General features: G+C 30.1%; 1 protein-coding gene across 1 annotated transcript; it reads left to right on the plus strand.

The window, feature by feature from the left end:
- Positions 1 to 9909: 9909 nt before the first annotated feature.
- LOC149555848 (putative UPF0481 protein At3g02645) lies at positions 9910 to 10677 on the plus strand. Its single transcript, XM_089829567.1, has one exon. It carries the CDS (start codon positions 9910 to 9912, stop codon positions 10675 to 10677), a length of 768 nt encoding a protein of 255 aa, XP_089685693.1.
- The last annotated feature ends 14200 nt before the right edge of the window (positions 10678 to 24877 follow it).

The raw sequence follows: 24877 nt of genomic DNA on the forward strand, positions 1-24877 counted from the left end.
TAGTCAACTCAAAAACTCAAAAAAAGAAGCATAGAGAAAACACAATGAAAGCACATGTTTTGGTTTGCTAAAATCTTATAATTGAACTAAGTGTGGAGGTCTCAATTTTCATTTCAAATTTAGATATCAAGTGGAGAAATTTGTACATTATACCTAACCCACATATATGTTTGGTAGATAAAAATATTTACCCCATCATTATCTTAAGATGTTTCTAAGAATATAATATTTGAAAAAGACCCCCATCGTGTTTCCATTAAGACACATTGTAAAAGAAAACTACCAAGAATGATTACCAATTTCTCCTTATTATTTTCTATCGTTCACAACTAGATTTTACTAAACAACTAAATTAAATTTATATTGTAAAACTAAAATATTGCAAAATGATTAATTATTAAAGAGATAATCCATTAATAAAATTTTATTTATAATATGTATATTAATTAGTATTATATAATAATTAATATTATATAATAATAATTAATATTTTAATTATATATATTAATTAATATTTAAAAGTTATTAATACTTAATAATATCAATATAACATCAAATTTGAATCACATATATTAAATATATATTAAAAAAAATAAAAATAAACATATTACATATATGTGAAACCGCTGTCACGGTACGCAAGTACCCTACGGTCACAGGGCTTGTGGCGATAGTAGGTGCAAAGTACTTGTTGTCGATGTAGTACCTGTGACACAGGTACTTTGCGTTCATTTACAGGCGGGGTACGGGCTTGCCCTCCCGACCTGGTATAACTTTGTTAATTTTTTTTTTTAATAACATTTTTAAATAAATTTTAAGCAGCATTTTCTCAATATACATGAATATATATATGTATATATATATATATATATATATATATATATATATATATATGTATATATGTATATATGTATATATATATATATATATATATGTATATATATATATATATGTATATATGTATATATGTATATATATGTATATATGTATATATATATATATATATATGTATATATGTATATATATATATGTGTGTGTGTATATATGTATATATATATGTATGTATGTATATATATGTATATATGTATATATGTATATATGTATATATGTATATGTATATATGTATATATATATATATGTATATATATATATGTATATATGTATATATATATATATGTATATATATATATATGTATATATATATATATGTATATATATATATATATATATATATATTTGCAAAATTTATAAACATATATGCAAAAGAAACATTTGCAATGATGCCTGTGAGCATAAACATAATTTTAAAATAAATTAGGGTTTTTCAATTCTATAAATTAAGAATTCTCCCTATAATAATTAATCTTTAGATTTACCTATTAATCCTTCTAATAGGTTTGACTATAACTTTTTAACCCTAGTCCATAGAATTCTTGGATCTACGCATGTGAAATTTATTCCTTATAAAATTTATCTACCCATAACAAGAATTCATATAACCAAGATTTTCAACACGTGAAATCCTCATAAAGCATTCAGAAGACACAAAGAAGACAGGAAGTGCAGAAGCAAAATATCATTTGCAAAATTCACAAGTGTCTACCTGGACACTAATGCTAATTCACTTCTCCTCAAAATCTGTAGAGCAAGCTTCTTCCTTCTCCCATGTTCTTAGGTCCTCCAAACACCCTCTCTAAGCTTCTAGGAGTGCCTGAATATAAAGAATTCTCAGGAAGCACCTAGAATGTCTCTAGAAACAACCAGAAGGTGTTAACAACTAAGCATGAGTCTTTTCCAACCTTCTAGATGACTCACAAGGTTGTAGACACCATGTGCTTAATTAGTGCGCTAACTCCTGTGTTATTACTTTTATTATTATTATTTATTTATTATTATTATTATTATTATTAATTATTATTATTAATTTTAATTTCTAATTTCTAATTTCTTTTATTTAATTCTTTTTTCAATTAATTTCCATTTAATTAATTAAAATCAAAATATCTAAAGATCATGACATTATATTAATTTTTCCCAAATAATTAAATTATTAATTAAATCTTTTAATTTTAGACGTAATTAATAGAAAATTTACCATAGACCTCCAAGATAAAATATGAAAACCCATCATAGAACAATCCATACAAAATCAGTCTAAAGGATTAAAAATCATGAATTATGTCATCCAACACATTCAGAAGGTAAAATATACAAATACTTGTCCTACCTCTCTAGGACAAATGGCTTAAAGGTATAGGATTTGAACTTGAGAATTTAGGTCCCCTCTCTTACCATTGAGACAGTGCAATAGGGTACACTCATCCTGGCAATTCAGGGAAGTCAATACTTGGTACCTAAAACCTGCATAAAATCCATGCATGTACATACAATATATATAATACTAAGCCAAATAGGAAATGGCAAGAAGTGGTGCATCGTGTAGATCCCGACTAGCAGGTGACTATGACTCCCTTCCTTAACCACATTAGAAATGCCATACATAAGAACAAACACGCACACCATACACATGCAAGTATGGGGTAAGTATCCATAATAAAACACATCAGATAATAAATCATCTAACTAATCTTCGTCAATAAGTGGAAATAAAGTAACAATCATCATGCATCCATGAAATGTAGAGTCTAAGTGATCTCATCTATCAATTGAATCCATAGCACAATATCTGATAGTCTCAAAATGATGTTACTAACCATCAACATAAAACTAGTCTAACATAGTTCGACAATAATAACAGATTTGTGTCTAGAAAGATGTGAACAAGGGTAGGCACTACACAACTCACACTGCAAGTGTAAAGTGGAGGTGGTGGTGAGGATAGTGGACACTTGTCACCATTATGGAAATTAAAATTAGATTGATGTTTCATTTCAGGAATTCGACCCAAAATAAGACTTCCACCATTGATATGTAATCATCAAACGATATATTATTGTTCGATACAACTCCACTGTGTTGTATTTATTACCCATTTCCATTTTGTAGTTGTTATGTAATACATTATAATATGTACTTTTTTCCAAACAAGGAGGGCCTTTCGAGATAAAGTCTAGTAGGCAAAAAATACCTTGATCAAACATCATCCAATAAGCCATACAATAGTCTGGATTTATACTAATTTGAAAAATATGAGTACAATCAAGCTAGAAAATTGAAATAGTTGCATAACCTTATAAATTATATTCTATGAACATTTAATAAAGTACAATAACTTATAATTGTACGTATTATATGTTGTATATCCTATAAATACAAGTTCCAAAGAGTCTTGGTACCCCTTCTTATAGAAAATGAAGGAATGCATACAAGCTTCAGTACCTTTGGTAACTAATAACTAATTTGCAAAATTTTACCAAAAATTTTACAAAATGATTTTGGAAACAAGAAATTAATGAAGTACCCATCGCATAGCTTGAAACATTACCAATAAATTGTCAAGGTGTTCTATGTTTGCAGCATGTGGATTGAGCCTCTTTTGTCATCGCAAATCATGAATTGCTGGTCCAACACCTCCCTTTCTACCTCCTGCTCTAGTTCATGTTGGTCACTGATATACCTAGCATAATTTATCTAGAGATCCCACATAATGTTCATCATGCTACTAATAATATCATACTGATCTTCTTCAAACCCAACCTACCCTAGGTGCACTACAGGGTCTGGTGCCTGTCCTTTTGGATGCTCATGAATATGAAGTCCCATGCTCATCAAATTTCCCAACTGCAGTTGTTAATCTAGAGAAAACCTTGTTCTTTGAGTACACATTCTCATTTTTTGTCACCAACTTGGTTTTATAAAGCATGGATTTAATGCCAAAAGGAAATTAATTGTCATGTTTCACATGCTTTGAAAACAAGTTGTACAATATTCGCCAATGTGTTACATTTGTTTGCATTAATAGCCACCAAATCACCTCATTAATTATGTACCCTTTCCAGCTAAGGGGAAAAATTGCCTCATTCATTATGTAATTTTTTCCATCAAATGGGTAAACATCACCTCATAATTTATATATTATTTCCATTCAAGGAGAAAAAATTGCTTCCGAAGTTATGTATTTCACTAAAAAAAATGAATTAATCACACTGATTTTATAAAATTCTTCCACATTGGAAAAAAATAGTCAGTTAAAACAAAGTTTCTGTACATTGAAAATTTTGCCAAGTGAAAATAATTTTTTTCCTCCTAAAAAATGATGGATATGCCAACATTTTATAACTTTTTTGGGTAGGGCGTTTCTTAAAGTTATCCTTGGATTAAACCCATAATTCTTTATTGTTGCAATAATAAAAGTTCACCTGTTAGGGCTACAGTTTGATCATATATAACGATCTACCTTGTTAGAGGTATGCTCTATTAAAATCTTTTAAGAATATTAGGTCATACCTTAATCGAAGGATTTTATACTTACAATAAAGTAAGGACTCTATTAGAAGATTTAAATAAGACTACTAAAACCACTTTGTTAAGAGATTTTCCCTAACTTAGTCTATAAAAATTGATTCAGTACTTGATCCTTTGATTTGCTCTACAAGATATTTATGGATCTCCTCTCTTCAATATCTCTATCTGACCTACTTATCTGATATATTCTATTTCATCCTTCACTACTTTGGTTGCTTTGTCTGATCTCTTATCAAACTTAGCTTTCCTTACTCTGATCTAAGTTTTTTCACTCCTCCGCTTCTCCATTCATCACACAATGATTTTAGGGTTAGAACCCCCCCTTAAATAGATAATTGTAGAAAGTTGTAGATCATAATCAACAATCCATATTTCATCCTTTTGTCATTTTATCCTTCTAATTTTTTGATTGGTTAATATGCTTATCTTGGGATTAATGTCTTCATTCAAAATGTGTAATTTTCTCCTTAACTATCTCTACAATCATTCAATATCATGTAGAAGTCAGCTAAAATGATTTACATAAGTTTTTGCATCATTACAAACTCATATGTTAGACCTAGTTTACTTAGCGCTTGCATGTTCTAACGCTCAATCATAACTAACATTCATGTTGGCACTTAGCTTCTATATGCTTGACATATACTAATTCACTCGACATTACTTAACTTTCCAAATTCTCAATCTCTACTATTCTACTTGGCATGCTGACACTGTCTCTACTGGGGTACTCGACAACCTTTGACTTGTTCGACATGTGAAGAAATATAAACAAGTCCTTTGTAGCTTGACCTTCTCTAGATGGCTCAGCCATAGTGATGACTGACCAACACTACCATGGAAATGAATAAGTGTTAAACACTAATAGGAACTTGGGCTTAGAGATCAACACAATGTGCATCCATGCTTGAGACCCATTTTTGTCCCCTCTCAAGCCCTGTTCAAGGATTGATTTAAGGAGTTATTTAAGGTTTAGTCAACTTGTGGGATAAAGCTCACTTTGAAACCTTTATAAGCCCATCCATTTGCTCCATTTTCCATCATGCATTCATGACATCATCCCACACACACTAGCACTCAGGCACCCAAGCCTTCAAGTATTTAGTTCTTAGTTTTTGTAATTATTTGAGTTTATTTTCTTACTTTTATCCGTGTTGATTTTGCTAATTAATTTAATTTTTTTTATTTTAAAATTAATTTAGTTTGTTTCTTGGATTATTTTAATTCTAATTTTTAAACTAGTTTGAATTTTTAATTTTTATAATTATTTTTTTCTCTTATCTTTATTTGTGCTATTTTGTTCATTTTATTTTTCTATTAATTTTTTGTAACAATTTTTTAACATAGAGAATTTTTAAATGATCATTTTACTCATATAAAAAAATAAAAATTAAATAACATATTTAATCTATTTAAAATATATTTTAAAAGTAAATTTTTTATTTAAATTGAAAATTACTTCTAATTTTTGTGTTAATGAATCTCGTGGGGTTAATCCTCTTAGATTCAACAAGGAAAGAATGTGTGGAAGGTCCCAGAGGAAGGTTGGATCAAAGTCAATTTTGAAAGGACTTCCAAAGGAAACTTGGGACCCTCTAGGATTGGTGTAGTTGTCTGTGATGAGACTGGCAACACTAGCAATAGTGATAAAAAGGATAGTAGAAGAACCAATAATTAGGTTGAGTGTCTAGTTGTAGTAGAAGTAGTATTGTTGGGCATGAGAATTGGGGTCGAAGAATCCATTTGGAAGGTGAATCGCAACTAGTGTTGAATGACATCGCCCAGAGTGAAATGGAAACTTGGTAATTAGATAAACATGGCATGTTGATACAAAGTTCATTGGAAAAATTTGATGAATTATATTAATCACGTGTAATAAGGGAAGCCAACGAGGTGGCATACACATTGTCAAAGTTGGGAGCTAATGTAAAAATTTGTATTTTAGAGGAGGATTTTTGCAACCTAGACCTGTGCAAACTGATGCCACCATTGCATCAAAATCTCTAAAAGTACACATTCCTTATGCAAATGGAGGTAGATGAGATCATAGATGACTAAGTACCCATAGTTTTGGCATGTGTGGTAGATTGGCAAGATTGGGTAATCATGGTAGTTAACATTAGGAGTTGTTCCTTGTCACAACTTTCAAATACTCACCTTCCAAATTTTATTTTTATCTAAAAATTTGAGGCATAGAAGAGAGGTGTAGAGGCAAGATGGAGGCAAACTTTTCCTTGGCTACAGATGGGAATATCCTATGCTTCAAGCGGTTGATTTCAACCATGTGGCTCAAGAATGTGTTCATGCTCGATGGAGAATTTTTCTAGGAGGTGCTAAAGTTATTTTTTAGTGAACAATATCTACAAAAAGATTGACGTCCAAGGTTAAATTTGGATATTTCATCTTTGTTTTTCGCTTTATCACTTACGGTGGTTGATTTGAAACCAGAGGTGATGTTTTTGGTGAGAGAATGTGTAGAGCCGAAGTGGGGCGGCGGAATCGAAGATGTTTTCATAAGGGCGGAGTTGGGGGTTATTATCCGCATTGAAAATCAACCTCGGTGGATGATTGGTGGTGCCCCAAGTGAGTTGCAACCCTTACCGGTGTGGTCAGCTAGCGCTCTTGTTGACGTACATCTCCCATTTTCTCGAAAAGGGTTGTGCAAGTTGCTGGAGTTCTTGCATGCTATGGAGTTGGATCAGGTTTTCATTAGGTAGTGAGTAGTGAGGAAGCGCAAAGTGACACCCTAGAAGTTGAATGCGCTTATGGGTGAGGATTGTAAGTTGAGAATCTGAAGGCAAATTTTGGTAAGACAGAGTATAGGAGCTTCGAGCGGGATGGTGTTGGTTCTGTTGGGGCCAGGCTTAACCGACTCATACGAACATGGGCCTAGCCACTCTTAGCCAATAGTCAAGGGCCACTATTATGCATTAGGCTCAAGCTATTGGCTAGGCAGTATTAGTCGATGGTTCGAGTGTGTCGGTTAAGTCCCTTGTTCTGGGGGTGGTTTTTTGTCTATGGATTCAAATGCCTCTAGTTAGCAAGGAGTTGGGCTAGGTGTTGATCTGGTGATGGGTTCCCTAGCTAAGTTTATAGATGTGTCTAGAACAAGCATTGATATGTCTTTGCTTCTTCTTGTATGAAAGATTCTGGTGGGAGGTAGGCTTATGGCAAGGCTGGTGTTGTTAGGGCGAGCATTGGGTTTCTAAGTTTTGCCAAAAAAGATGTAGGGAAGTGGTTTTAATAAGTTTAGGTTCAGTAGCATTTAGTTTGGTTTTGGAAGCCTAGGTGTATGGATCATATTTATGTAAATTATGTGGTCATTTTGCTATGATGTATGTAAAGGGTTGGGTGCCAATTTTTGTTGGGAAGGTTTTTTTTTCGTTGGGTTGGCTTGGATATGTCCATGACATATGGAAGGGTCTTCTTGCCTCTAATGGCATATCTTGATATATAATTTCTTTTTTAGTATTAATATAAAGACTTTATTAATCATTAAAAAAATTAATTACAATTTAATTTATTCACATTAAATTATATCTAAAAAATAATTGTATTATTAAAAACGTACTAGTTTATCATTGTAAGCACAAAATAATGATATAATAATTTTTAATGATACTATATTCTTCATGTACTAACAATTTTAATTAATTGATAAGGAATTCCCTATGTGGGCACTACCCACTGGATTTGTCTCGCATTGTAGATAAACAATGTTTTTCGACCTCTTTCACACTGCTAACAAAAGCAAAGGGTTTTTTTTTTATTTGTTTAACTCTCCCTACAGATGTTCAGGCTGCTAAAGTTGGGTTTCGCACCAGAAATGTGATTTCCTGGTTGTTGGGAAAGGTTTTCTGATTTATCTTATCCAACTGATAGTGGTTTTTTGTTTTCAAGGATTTTGAACGTTCCACAGGTCGAACCTCATGCATGGTCGATCTTCATTAAAATGAGAATTTGCTTGAGGAGATTGTAGTGATTTGTATCTGCAATAGTTTTTGCACGAAGGAGAAATATTTCCATGAAGTAGAAGTTCGTCACATGATTTCTCACGGCATAGCCTTTGCTTCTCTGATATTTTTTTAATTCCCTTTAATATTTAGATTAATCATGCATACTTTAAAATTGTTTATTATACATGAGGTAAATGAGATTAATATTTTGAATATAATATTCCACCTCATTTGTTGCGTGGGATTTAATTTCGATTGTTGCCAACCCGTCCGAGAATCTCTCGATTCGGTTACAAATGCATCATTTGTCTTTCAACATTCCTCTCTTCTTTTGAGTCGCTTGCTTTCGACCAAGTGAAAACAATAGATTGGACTACTTTTTGAAATTTGTCTTCAACTCTAAGCTTACTCATAAAAATGTGCCTTCACATGCATCTTCCAAGTGAAACAAACCGTTTAAGTAAAATCCCAAAAATTTGAATGAAGATTTGCAAAACCTTGATTTGTCTAAACCAAGATTCATAGAAATTCCAATTTTTTAAATTCTAGGAACCAAACAGACCTTAAGCATAAAGCCACAGAATACGATTTGCCTTAAACAACATAATAACTATGTGATTATTTCGCAAGCTAAGTAAAAGACAACAGAATATCATTTGCGAGCATTCCAAAAAAAAGTACACTATTCCAACAAACCGAATGAATACAGAATGAACATGCCTTTCAATAGAGCGAAGTAATTAAATAATTGCTGCTGATTGTGTTGAGATTGTGAGAACTGCGCTGGGGCAAAATGGAATCTAATCTTGAAGTCGGTAAGGCTTTTCTCGCTGTCTGTGTATTTTTAGCATTTTCTCTTGATGCCGACATCAATTAAAGATTATAAAGAGAGGTTCATATATTTTCTTTGAATCAGTTGTTCCACATTTAGGTCTCCGTGCCTGTCAATCACTATCTAGGCAAAACACGCGATCGATAGGATCGTTTCTGTGGTCATGCCGATGATGTACAACATTATCCGCCGTTAGATGGAAAAATCAGCTTCTTCAAATAGAAAAACGTCTTGGGCATAATAACCTTAAGCTCGTTACTGCATCCTGGTGAAGTTTGTGCACATCTAAGCTGAAAGGTATCATGGACAGTGAAGATCCCATTGACGTTTCACAATTGTTGGCCAAAAACCAAGAAGATTCATACATCTTACAAGTGGGTAGTGATAAAGGGCTTGCTAGCATTTTCATGGTGCCAATTACTCTCAGAGAAAACGATGCCATCTTCATTCCTCAGGCGATATTGTTAGGGCCTTATCACTTCCTCAAACCACACCTTGCTGAAATGGAGTCTGAGAAATCTCAAGTCATTGCACGGATGGTTATCAGCAAGCTTCCCTGAGATTTCTTTGACCCACTTTAAAAAGTTCGAAATGGCGGGAGTCTTTCAGATCTTAAGGATGACAATTTCTTTGCAAGTGCAGTCCCTCGTTGCAGGGACTTCTATGGGGACGCTCATTTATTCAAAAATCTGAACGATGAGGCTTTTGCCACGATGGTGTTTAGGGATGCTTCCTTCCTCCTCCTTTTCCTCTCCCACCATCGACCAAAAAAAAATCTCAGATAAGTATAGCAACCCATTCCATGATCTAAAATTAGGTGAAGGTCTGTGGTTTCCTGTGATGACAGATGTCTTCAAATTGGAGAATCAAATCCCTCTACTTGCCTTAGAGTCGCTCTATGCTTTTATTTGTTGTCCACTAAATCAGTCTAATTTCAAGAACTTTGTTGAAGGCATATGCTCTAGATACTCCCCCTTGTGGATTGAACAAAGACATGAAGAGCCACTAGATGTAGATAGTTGTCGACATCTCCTGCATTCCATCCATGCGAGGCTCTATAGGAAGTGCCATCATGAGGGCTCTGACCAATGCCCTACTCAAAATGGCTGGTCTCCTCTTGCATGGCTTAGAAATAGAAATCACAAGGAGCGACAATCAGAAGAGGTCAGGCTTCACAACCAACGAAAGATTGGTATTCCGTCCGCTTTAGACTTGAGCAAAATCGGAGTAAAATTCAGCCGTTTCAATGGAGGCATTGAGCTGATACGGTTTGACACCACTCATTCTACTTTATATCTTCCCATGCTAAAGATTGGTATTATGACTGAGACGATCGTTAGAAACTTGATAGCATTTGAGGTATGCTCACCAGAGATTAAAGAAAACGCTGTTAATACTTTTATTCGGCTGTTGAAGGAGCTTATCCACGACACCAATGATGTGGAGTTGCTGAGGAAAAAGTAAATCTTTCCAACCTTGGGCATGGACGATGAGGAGATTGTGGAGATTTTGAAAAGATTGAGCAGATCAACATGGAATCCAATCTGTGAACTTGTCAACAATGCCGGGAAAGGCCTCTATAACTACTATATGAGAAATTTGGGTTTTGATTACAGCTTCGTGCACAGGGTCAGTGGCGCTTCTTATGACTGCAGTGCAAGTTTTTTGTCTGTTCTACACCTGCAGCATATAATAGTAGTTTTTAGGGGTATTCAATAAGTGTTTTTTTAATAAAACTATTAGTGCGTTTCTACGGTCATGTCTACTTATTGTAGGCCTTTTGAGTCTTACACCTGTTGTATTAGATTGTTGTGCGTGCAACACTAGTCCCTGTTTGGGGTGGGGTTAGCACTAGTCCACTAGTCCCTGAATGATATCATACTCTGGTTTCTTTGTTTATGCTACATCTGTTAGTGGTTTCTATGAAATTTTCTTTGTGATGGAAAATGATCTTCGTAATGTGGTTAAATTTTAGAACAAAGCACCCTCCTCCAGATGGATGATTTACAAGTTTTGGTAATGGTTTTAGTGGTTTCCTTGGTGCTCTTCTTGATTGTTATTTGATATCATACTAGACGCTCTATCCTACACTGTAAAATGGTCTCACACCTTTGAAAATCTTTTATTGCGTAATAAACTATTATCATAATAGAAAAATAGATGTTTGAATTACTATTTAAAATACAATTTGCTTCCACTTTTTAAAAACCATGTGCCTTGTCTTCTGCTTCCACATTTTCCAAGCATTCTGTTCGAATAATTTTAGGGTCATTCCTATGCGTTTTAAAGGTAACAATGCAGTTTGACCACTGTTTCACCTCTGTTTCATGGACTCTTTTTGCATGCAAAGCTTCCATGTCCAGCTCCACTTCAAACTGGAGTCTTATAATAAGGAACAATAAGCATCGTTTCCATAAGAATCATTCATTTCATTTCATCAGAAAATATATTATTATTATTTCCAATTTTTGCTTTTCGTTCCCCGTTTCTCTAGTATAGAGAACGAGTTATTGCCAGTGTAAAATTTGTAATATTCGTATTGGGGTACAACGGGATGTTTTGGACGAGTTTTTGGGATGGCAACAGTGGATCTCAATTTTGGATGGGATGGTGACGAGGTCATTGATCATTTAACATGGTAACATATTACATATCTATTAGTAACATTCAAAAATTAAAATTCAAATAGATATTCAAGTACTTATCCTAGTTGCACCATGGTTGTAGAATGGCAAAGGTGGGGGGGTGGAGTCCACTTGTTTCACTGGTTATTACATTAAGCAATAAGATGTTATTGAAACACCTCTTTCACAAGGTATCGATCATCTCATTTAAGGGTTTTTTTTGTTCAATTTTTTTCCATTGTCATTATGGTTTTTTATACATTCAAAAATTATAAATAATGTTTATTCAATTTTGATTTTTTCACACCCGATATTTTTTTTTAAATCTATGCTAATTTTTCTCAAATTTAGTGCTTTTATTATATTTTTCCTCAAGAAGAGGGCCTTCAAAAACATTGCCAAAGTGTGAAAAATAACGATTGCAATAATTGATTATTAATCTCCTATCTTGAAAGATTATTTACCTCTCAAAAACTAATTCACGACCAAACATTAAACAACAACACAATTGCAACTTCACAAATATTCTGCAAAAAGAAATTTGAACACGATGACACAATATTTTTGGACAAAATTTTTCCTGGAAAAACCTCTAAGGGAAAACCAATTCATCAAATGAAAAATATATTAATCTTCAGCAATATAAGAGTTACAAAATAATTCCTTGCCTCTCACCGGAAAAACTCTGACAAACTCCCAATACCTCCCATTGATATCCTCCACTATTATCCCAATGCTAACATTGTGCCCTTGTCCCACTACAACATTATTCTCTTTCATTGTGAATGCATTTTCTATCATTGCAAATGATTTCACAAAATTTGATCAACTACTTGATTTGCTGACACTACAAATACATTTGTTATTGCTACAAATGTGTCTTCAAGACTTGATGATTACAAATGCCCCCTAGCCCTCCTTTTATACTATTCTCTTTCAAAAGAAAGTAATCAATGCCATTAGCTGAGATAAAATAAATCTTAATAACCATAATTAAATTGGTTGTAAGAATTTAATAATTAAACAATTATTTAATTAACCAAGGTTCTCGGTAAAATATGTAATTATTTAATTAGGACTGGACAACTTTCTCACTACAAAAATTAACACTCCCTCTTAGCAAGGAAGTTGTTCTACATGATACCCAACTTATCCCTGAAGAAGATGAATTTAGCCTTCCCCAATGCCTTAGTCAGAATTTTTTCTACCTACCCATCTATAGGTATGCATTGTAGCTGAACAACCTATCTATGTACACAATCTCTAATGAAGTAATATCTAATGCCTATAAGTTTAGAACTATCATGAAACATTGGATTCTGAAACAACTTCATGCAACTCTGATTGTCATAATGTATCACAGTAGTTTCAACTCTCTGACCAAAAAAGGCTACTAGCAACTTCCAAAGCCATATAGCTTCACATGTCACCGTGCTAGCTGCAACTCTGATTGTCACAATGTACTATAGTAGTTTCAACTCTCTAACCAAACAAGGCTACCAACAACTTTTGAATCCATATAGCTTCACATGTCACAATGCTAGTTGTTATGTATTCTACTTCTGCTGAACTTAAAGCCACAAACTTTTGTTTCCTACTAAACCAAGAAACAACTAGTAATCCCAAACTGAAAAAACACCTTGAAGTTGTAATACCCCACGATGTGACCCAAAAGAAGTTAACCTAAAGTTTTGCTAAGCTTGTCAAACAGTTTTTTTAAAGTTAAAGATAATAACTTAATAACAACAGTTATAACATAGCAGAAGCAATTAACATACATCAAGAACACATAAACAAGTTACAACTCTTAAGATTTCCATGACGTTGAATCACATTTAAGTTTAATTAATAATAAATCTAATATATTATAAATCCACATCAAATAATAGTATACTATTATGAATCCATTTAAATAATATACAATTATATATGATGCCACTTGGCAATAAACAAAATGCACAATCATCCATTGTACATGCCATAGGGTATGAAAGGCTGAAATAATATACATCATGAAATAAATTGCATCATCTCTTAAGATCTTATAAAATCAAATACAATACAATAGTACAACCATCCATCATAGAAATACAAGAATAGATAGAAAGGAACATCTGCACAAACACATCCACCAGCGATATTTGACAGTCAGATCTCAATGGTATAAGAAAAAGTACTACCACTCGACCTCGTGGAATCCCAAAAATCCCACTCCCACCATGCTGAGAAGATAGTCTCAAGTCCCAAAAATAAAACTCTTAAATAATTATTATTAAATTGAATAAATATAAATATGCTAAAATTAGAACTTTAATTTAATCTTTTAAATTTAATTAATTTTTCAATTAATTAAATATTGAATTTTCTATATACAATTTTCATGCAACAACTTTAAGCAATTTAAATTAAAATATATTTATTAAATTAATTTTTTTATCACTTTAATTAACCATGAGACGTTTTTAATATCATATTTATTAATTTAACTAATAATATTATTTAGAGTTTATTAATAAAACTCCTAAATAAATTATTATTGAATTAAATAATTATAAATATGCCAAAATTAGAACTATAACTTTATCTTTAAATTTTATTCTTTTATTTAAGTAATTCACGAGACATTTTTAATAATATATTTATTAACTTAATTAATAACATTATTTAGAGTTTATAATTAAAATAAAACTCCTAAATAATTATCATTAAATTAAATAAATATAAATACAACAAAAATAAAACTTAATAAAATATTTAAATTTAATTTTTTTATTTAATTAATCCACGAGACACTTTTAATAATATATTTATTAACTTAATTATTAATATTATTTAGAGTTTATTGTTAAAATAAAAATTCTAAATAATTATCATTAAATTAAATAAATATAAATACATCAAAATAGAACTTTAATAAAATCTTTAAATTTAGTTCTTTTATTTAATTAATTTCTCAATTAATTAAATATAATTGAATATCAAATTTATTTATAAAGTTTTTATTAAATTAAATCATTAAATTATATTTTAATTTGATTTAATTATAACAGAAAATCACCACATACCCATAAAAAAAAAATGACAACTCAACTGAAGGCAAAGAACACTTAAATCAAACACCAGGATCAAAATCACGAATTCATGTCACTTGACAAATTCAGATGGGTAAACTAACTCGAATATTTGTCCTATTTTTTAGGATAATTAGCTTAGGGTTTAGGATTTGGACTCAAGAGTTATATCCCCACTTATACCATTGAAATACTATGATAAGGTGGGCTTATCTTGGCAATTCAAGGAAGTCGATACCCAGTACCTATAATCTGCATAAAATCCACACATGTACAAACACAATATTCTAAACTAAACAAGCAATGGCAGGAAGTGGTTCATCGTGCCGATCTCCACTAGCAAGTGACTACGACTCCCTTCCTCAACCACATTAGAAACATCAAACATAAAGAAAACATACATGCACACCATACACATGCAACTATGGGATAAGTATCCCTAGAAATCACATAAAAATCATTCGTCTAACTAACATCATTCAATAACAATAATCATAAAACATAATAATAGAACATGCCTAAAAGAATCCAATCGAAACAAATTAGAAAAGCCAATTAGGGGTAGGCATTACGGAAGTGCTCCTTATGTCTGTCGCACTGCCTATCCAATTTGTGTCAATATAGCCCATCAACTTGATACCTTCACCTTGAACATATCTAGTCCCATACTCAACTTGATGTTGTGCAACCTCCTAATAATTGGAAGGCTCATTGTCTATCAATTGACTAACTAATGCCACATAGTCATTGAACTTGGATGGTTGCCTCCATTGTATAGTACTCTTCCTAGGAGATACCACAAACTCCTGAGTATCCCTTTGTGCCTCTTGAACCTCATGGTTCCTATTGCCAACTATAGAGGATGAAATATCAACCTCTAAGTCTTCTAGATGCATTTCTTGTTGCGCATGTTACTCCATACTCTGTGAATCTTCACCACCTAAGTTATGCTCGTACTAGTAACTATACTTGAGCTTTGTTACGCTTGAATAGAGGTCTTGGAGCTTCTGTTGATTGCTCACTCTGATCATCTACAAGCAAAAATTTGGACCTTCTAAATATCTTGTCCTCCATGAACTTAACATCACGTCTAAATATAATTATTCTGATCCATAGATTAAAAATCCTATATGCCTTTGAGGTTTCATTGTACCCAAAAAAGTACCCCCTCTCTATTGTCTAATCTAACTTGGTACGTGTATCACCTAGAATATAAGAATATGCCAAACTCTAAAATATTATAAAGTGACCAACATTTGGTTTCTTTCCTGTGAAAGCTTCCTCTAGTATCATTTTCGCTAGCACCTTGTGTTGAACCCTATTTTGAATGTAAAGCATTGTACTACATGCTTTTTCCCATTAATAGTCAAGCATGTCTTGGTCATGTAGCATAGCCCTTGCCACCTCTGATATAGAATGGTTCTCCCTCTCAGCAACTCCCTTCTATTGTGGATTGTAACAAACAATCCACTCTCCCTTGATTCCTTCCTTAGTACAGAACTCTTGGAAGATGTTTCCTTTGTACTTGTCACCATTTTCTGACTAAAAAACCTTTATCTTCTTTCTGTCACATTCTCCACAAGAGCCTTCAACTCTTAGAATCGACTAAAACCCTCATCTTTGGTCTTCAGGAAGTATATCTAGGTCTTCTTGGAGAAATCATCAATAAAAGAAACATAGTGCTCATATCCTTTGAGAGACTTCATCAACATCAGTCCACATACATCTAAATGCACTAGATCAAGAACACCCTCAAATTTGGTATCGCTCCTTGGAAAAGATGCTTTCACAAAATTTTCCAACACACATCCCTTGCATACATCATCATGCTTTGTGCTCACCTCTATAACACCTATCACTGTCTCAACAAGAAATTTAAGTGCTCCACAATGAATATGGCCCATCCTCCTATGTCATAACTCTCAAAGATCTCTAGGATTAATTCCACTTATGAGTGCCTTAGGAGTATCAAACCACAACCTATAAAGGCGACCACTCCTAATCCTAATAGTTATGGGTGATTTCCAATCCTTATGATTAATCAACACATGAGTCCCTCTAAAGAGTATACTATACCCCTTATCTTGAAGAACATATATAGAAATCAGATTCATACCTAAGCTAAGAACATGCAACAAACCATGAAGTGGAATTATCTTTCCATTCTCCCTTTAAAATTGAGCAATCCCTTTCCCAACTGGGTTGAGTTTGGACAAGTTTCCCATAGAAATCTAGATATTGGTGTTCTCCTTATAATTGGAGAAGTACTCTCTAACTCGTATAACATGAAATAATGCCTCATCTATATATCAAAAACGATATGAGGTTGAACTAACCAAACAAGCTATGAGTGCAAACTCATCGTCCATTCTACTAGCAAGTTCTTTTGCACTTGTTGAAGTTGCTACCTGCTTCTTTGCCTTCTTCTTTTTTGAGCAATCACTGACTTAGTGACCTTACTCATGACAACCAAATCACTTGACTTTACAAAGGTCCTTTTTCTTCTCACTTTGTGAATTCGATCCTTTGCTAGACCCCTTCTTTTCTTTCCCTTTTCCTTCTAGGGCATCACTTTCATGTTCCACCTCATTTTTTTGACTCTTGTTGGCCTCATTGACAAGACATAGTCTAAAATCCTGCTGAGTGAAATCAATCCATAGTCGATCCCAACTTGATAAGGTGCATCGTCCACTCACAACTTGAACAAAGACACTCCACTACTTAGTAAACCCATTTCGGGCTATTCTCACTAGCTCATCATCACTAAGACTGTCTCCAACAACTGTTAACTCATCCTTGACAAGTCTAAACCTAGTGAGGTTACTTGTGACAACTTCTCTTTGGTTCATCAAGGTATTCTTCAACTTTTATCTAAAAAGCATCTTCATGTTGGTGGTAGCATTCTGTTACATATTCAAAATGGCACCCCACATCTTCTTTGATGTATCTAGCTCTAAGATATGTTGAACAATATGATCCTTGACACCATCAAGGGTTATCGTCCTCACCTTGGCATCATCCTTCTTGTATGTTTCAAGTTGTGTCACATTTGTAGGTATAGGTACAACACCGGTAACATAATTTTTAATACCATTCTCTTCCAACAATAAAGAAAGTCTAGCCTTCCAGACACCAAAATTTGAGGCACAATCCAATCTATCTCGATCTCTCACAAAAGTTGAAGCCATGTTAAGGGATTAAAGCAATAATAAATCTAAAGAGATCAGGTTTTAATAAAACCTTAATTTCTTTACTAGGATAGATTATTTCTACAGGGGTTTGGGGATAGTGCCCCTACAAGGTCCTAGGGTAGCACCCCAACTGTGCTCACTATCACATTACAGGGTGTGGTCAAGAGGCAATGCCCCCCAAAAACCAAAAATGCCCTTATATTGTAAAAGGCATAGGCTACTATTTTTCTATTATTCTAGCACTAATTTTGTAAACAACAAAAGCTTGTATAAAAATGCTTAGGGTTAGGGATTTCATGATGAATGGTGATATTGTAGCTTTTTGCGGCGGTATTGATCTCTAAGGGATCACGAATCATAATTAATTTGTAATCACTGGATAATAATAATATTGGACTTCTTGTTGGTGGACATAGCCCAAGGATTGGGTGAACCACGTTAACTCTTGGTGACTTGTGTTCTCTTTTATGCATTCTACTATTTTCTGGTATTGGTTATATTTGCATGTAATTGTTATTTACGTCTGAGGTTAATCCTAACATTCTTTACCCTCAACATTGCTCTAATAGTCTATGAAAAAGAGCTATTGCAATCATTGATTATTAATCTCCTATCTTGAAAGATTATATAATTGTCGAAAACTAATTCACAACCAAATATTGAATAACAACACAATTGCAAGTTCACAAAAATTATGTTAAAAGAAATTTGAAAACAGTGATACAATATTTTTGAACAAAATTGTCCTTGGAAAAACCCCTAAGGGAAAACCAGTTCTTCAGATGGAAAATATATTAATCTTCAACAATATAAGATTTACAAAAGAATCCCTTGCCTCTCACTGGCAAAACTTTGACAAACTCCCAATGTCTCCCGCTGATATCCCCCACTACTATCCCAACGCTAGCATTGCGCCCTCACTTCCGCTATAAGATTATTCACTTTCACTGCAAATGATTTCACAAAACTTGATCTTCTACTTGATCTGCTGATAGTGCAAATACATATGCTATTACTACAAATCTATCTTCAAGACTTGATCTTCAAACTTGATGATTACAAATACCACCTAGCCCTCCTTTTATTCTACTCTCATTGAAAAGAAAATAATGACTGACATTGGCCAAGATAAAATAAATCTTAACAACTGTAATTAAATTAGTTGTAAGCATCTAATAATTAAACAAGTATTTAATTAACCAAGGTTCTCGGTAAAATAAATAATTATTTAAGTAGGGCTAGACAACTTTCTCGCTACAAAATTTAACACTAGTGTCATGGGGAATGTGAGGACCCTAGGCAATGTGAGGTAAAAGGAAGAGTTATCAAGAAATTAATAAAAATTAAGGATTTAGGCATTCCTAAATAATTTCTATTTCTTTTAAATATATGTGTATGTATACAATTTTTTTTTCACTAATATGGGGTCTAATTGTAGACACCCAAAAATGGACAGACTTGCAAATTTACATTTAACACACTTATTATTCTTCTATTAATTATTAATTCTTTAATTATTAATTAATCATCTTATTTCTTCTATAATCAAATCTTTGCATCATTTAATCATTCCCTAATTTTAATTTAATTAATTAAATTTATTTAATTATTTAACCTTTAATTAATTGATTATTATCAGTTCATTAAATTCAATTTCCCACAATTTCAATAATAATTATTGATTTTTTAAATTAAGTAATCTATTCCTCATTATTAAATTTAATTTAATTTCATCTTCATTTCACATCAATTTCAATTTCTAATTAAGCCGATAAAAGGGAGCTTTGCTCCTCAATTTGCTTTTTCTGCACGGAAATGTTGTAAGACTGGACATAAATATTGTAAGACTTCATGGTTTCATGATTTTCTGTTGATCTAAAAGACTCAGTTAAAAAAATATGGAGTTTCCTTTATCATTGTTACTTTTGTAGGAAAGTTTCTAACTTTTATTTCTTCTTCAAAAGTTTCTATTTCTTCTTCTATTTAACTTAAATTTTTATCAATTAACCTATTTTTTCTCTCATTTCTGACATTGTGTAGGTTCTAGTGGATTTCCTATCAACAATTTTGGTTATTTTATCTTCTGTGCATGTTCAATTTTTTTTTCATATACTCAGTTATTATAATGACATAAGTTTATATACTGGTTTGAATTGCTTGACAAGTTTTTCATAATAATAAGTACATAATGAGTAGTTACAAAATGTATGAATATAGATTATAACAAGTTTATATATTCATTTGAATTGTTTGACAAGTTTCATATACTAATAAATGCATAGTGAGAAATTACAAAATGCATGCATATTGATTATAGAGAAGTTGAGGAAGAAAATAGAAATGGTAATACATGCATGACAAAAAATAAATATGAACAAGATTAAATCATATTAGTTTTGTTTCAATTTATATATTGTTCAAATCATTTTTGATAGCCTCAATTTGATTTGCAAATATATTCATTTCTAAATATATGTACTCATAAATCTGTGTTATTTATGAAAGATCTTAAAAATCTATTATTTTTATTATCAAATATATTGGCAATGATTCATATTTTTTTCAATAAATCTTAAAAATAATAAAGATAGTTAATTTATATACACATTTTGATTTTAAAATTAAAAAATTAAATTATCTTAAATTTAAACTTGAAATGCATAAAGTAAATAGAATACAAAATTTTAAAAGATAAAAAAAGATTGCATTTGTATCTAGATTTTATATTTAGAACTGTTGATTAAGAAAAAAATATTGAAAGATTGTTTTCATATCAATTACAATTTGAATTTATATGCATCCAAAAATATAAAATATAATACAACTATTTATATTGTTAAAAAATATATAAAGTTCGCATTAAGTCTAGATTTTTAGTTTTTTGGTTTTAAATTTAAGTTGATTCATTTTAGAAAATTGAAAATATAATTTAATATAATTCTAATTTTTTAAATAATATATAAGGAAGAAGAAAAATTAAAATATATATATCTAGCACATTTATATTTATATTTTTTGAATTTAGTAATTATTAAGATAAAAATAAAATGCATGAAAATGTAGTTTACATATCTTCAATAGATATAGACATATTTCCTCTGTAAGTAGATTTTAGTTTTAAATTTTTAGTTTAATGTTCTCATTTTATTTTTTATACAAAAATAATTTCAAATTTAGAAAAGTTAATTGTATACATAGATTACTTTCTATATTTTTTATAAATTCTAATACAAATGTTGTTTAGAGTATAAATATAAAATAATTGATTTCTTATCAATATGCATGCAAAAGCATAAAATAAAGTAGAAATGTTTTTAAAAATAAATAAATATAGAAAGGTAACATTTAAGTATAGATTTCAATTTTTTAGTTTTTAATTTATATTGATTCATTTTGAGAAATAGATATAGAACTTTGTTTAGTTTTAAAATTTGAAATGATTTACAAACTAGAAGAAAAATTAAAATATATGTTATACAAATTTATTTCTATTTTAAAATAAAATCATTTCTATTTTTTAATTTAGTAAGTATTAAGATAAAAATGAAATTCATGCAATTAAATATTGTTTACATACCTTTAATAAATAGAGAGATTTTATTTGTATCTAGGTTTTAGTTGTAAAATTATAGTTTAATTTTATAATTTGAAATTTTTTACATTAAAAGGATTTGAAATTTAGAAATGTTTGTCATATATGTAAATTAATTTCTATTTCTTTTTTATTTTCATAATTTTCACAATTATTTATTTATTTAAAATAAATTATTTTATTTTAATTCCAACATAATACATAATATAAGCATTTATTTACCTATATTATAATAATGTATTCTAAGGTCATCATATTCTCACAACCTATAGAGCTATCCATTATGTAAATCCTAGCAATAACCATAATCTCAATCCTAACTATAATCATAATCCCAATTTTAACAATAATCATTTTCCCAAACCCTTAACCCTAGGCTAAACCTTAATCCAAACTTTAACCATAATGTAACTATAATGTCACAAGTTTATATACTGGTTTGAATTGCTTGTCAAGTTTATCATAATAATAAGTACATAATGAGTAGTTACAAAATGTATGCATATAAATTATAACAAGTTTATATATTCGTTTGAATTGTTTGACAAGTTTCATATACTAATAAATGCTTAGTGAGCAATTACAAAATGCATGCATATTGATTATAGAGAAGTTGAGGAAGCAAATAGAAATGGTAATACATGCATGACAAAAAATAAATATGAATAAGATTAAATCATATTAGTTTTGTTTCAATTTATATATTATTCAAATCATTTTTCATAGCTTCGATTTGATTTGCAAATATATCCATTTCTAAATATATGTACTCATAAATCTATGTTATTCATGAAAGATCTTAAAAATCTATTATTTTTATTATCAAATATATTGGCAATGATTCATATTTTTTTCAATAAATCTTAAAAATAATAAAGATAGTTCATTTATATACACATTTTGATTTTAAAATTAAAAAATTAAATTATCTTAAATTAAAACTTGAAATGCATAAAGTAAATAGAATACAAAATTTTAAAAGATAAAAAAAGATTGCATTTGTATCTAGATTTTATATTTAGAACTGTTGATTAAGAAAAAATATTGAAACTCAATTACAATTTAAAATTATATGCATGCAAAAATATAAAATAGAATACAAATATTTATATTGTTAAAAAATATATAAAGTTCGCATTAAGTCTCTATTTTTAGTTTTTTGGTTTTAAATTTAAATTGGTTCATTTTAGAAAATTGAAAATATAATTTAATATAATTCTAATTTTTTAAATAATATATAAGGAAGAAGAAAAATTAAAATATATATATATCTAGCACATATATATTTATATTTTTTGGATATAGTAATTACTAAGATAAAAATAAAATGTATGAAAAAATATAGTTTACATATCTTCAATAGATATAAACATATTTATTTTGTAAGTAGATTTTAGTTTTAAATTTGTAGTTTAATGTTATCATTTGATTTTTTACACAAAAATAATTTCATATTTAGAAAAGTTTGTTATATACATAGATTACTTTCTATATTTTTTATAAATTCTAATACAAATGTTGTTTAGAGTATAAATATAAAATAATTTTTTTCTTATCAATATGCATGCAAAAGCATAAAATAAAGTAGAAATGTTTTTAAAAATAAATAAATATAGAAAGGTAACATTTAAGTATAGATTTCAATTTTTTAGTTTTTAATTTATGTTGATTCATTTTGAGAAATAGATGTAGAACTTTGTTTAGTTTTAAAATTTGAAATGATTTACAAACTAGAAAAAAAATTAAAATATATGTTATACAAATTTATTTCTATTTTAAAATAAAATCATTTCTATTTTTTAATTTAGTAAGTATTAAGATAAAAATGAAATGCATGCAATTAAATATTGTTTACATACCTTTAATAAATAGAGAGATTTTATTTTTATCTAGGTTTTAGTTGAAAAATTATAGTTTAATTTTATAATTTGAAATTTTTTACATTAAAAGGATTTGAAATTTAGAAATGTTTGTCATATATGTAAATTAATTTCTATTTCTTTTTTATTTTCATAATTTTCACAATTATTTATTTATTAAAAATAAATTATTTTATTTTAATTTCAACATAATACATAATATAAGCATTTATTTACCTATATTATAATAACGTATTCTAAGATCATCATATTCTCACAACTTATAGAGCTATCCATTATGTAAATCCTAGCAATAACCATAATCTCAATCCTAACTATAATCATAATCCCAATTTTAACAATAATCATTTTCCCAAACCCTTAACCCTAGGCTAAACCTTAATCCAAACTTTAACCATAATGTAACTACAATATGACCTTAACTATGGCTTAAACCTTAAACATAATCTTAATCCTAACTTAATTCAATATTGTCTATGGATTGAAAATTGTATTCACCTGCTAAAAATATAAATCTATCTATCTTAATAAATTAACCATTAACCTAAAATTAAGCTTTATTAAATTATACTTAGAAATTGAACCCTTACTCTAGAAATAATGAGTTTTCAATATTGTCCAAAATCTTCTCCAATAAATTAAGCTTTTAACCTAACTTGAATACTTACACATAAACAAGTTAACCCTAATCTTACACTATGCAATTGATTTTAAGAAATGTTAGTGTAATATTGCATTAATCCTAAGTGATATTAAAAATTTAAGATATATTTAAATCATAATCCTAAGTCTAATCTTGGCCAACTTGAAACATGTAACGTCAAACTTAACTCTAACCCTAATTAAATATTAAGTTAAATTGTATACCTAATCTAATTATAATTCTAAATTTAACCATAATAGTTCTTTGTTTCCTTTCATTCAATTACACAAATCATTCCTATTGCTAATCGTTGCACGTACATAAATGCGCAATTGCTAGTTGATTTCATCTTTCAAATCTAATTGAAGTTTTAATTTAATTAAATCTTCTAAAATCTGAAAAATTAATTTTATGAGAAATTGAAATTTAAAAATTAGAAAATCTTCATAAACAGAAAAATCTATTTTTTCTAAAAATACGAAATCAGAAATGATTCTGAAGTATCAATTTTTAATTTTTGGAAACTTTATCTCTCCAAAATTGAAAATATCTCAAATTTTATCCTTTGTCTTTTTGAATTTAAAATTGGAAACTTTCCAATTTTTCCTCCAGTCTCTTTCATCCTTGTCCATTCATCATTATTTTCCCAAATTGATCTCAACC

The sequence above is a fragment of the Cupressus sempervirens genome, chromosome 5, assembly GCF_028749045.1.
Source record: "Cupressus sempervirens isolate cs-2001-9-10 chromosome 5, ASM2874904v1, whole genome shotgun sequence".
In the NCBI taxonomy this organism is placed as follows: domain Eukaryota; kingdom Viridiplantae; phylum Streptophyta; class Pinopsida; order Cupressales; family Cupressaceae; genus Cupressus; species Cupressus sempervirens.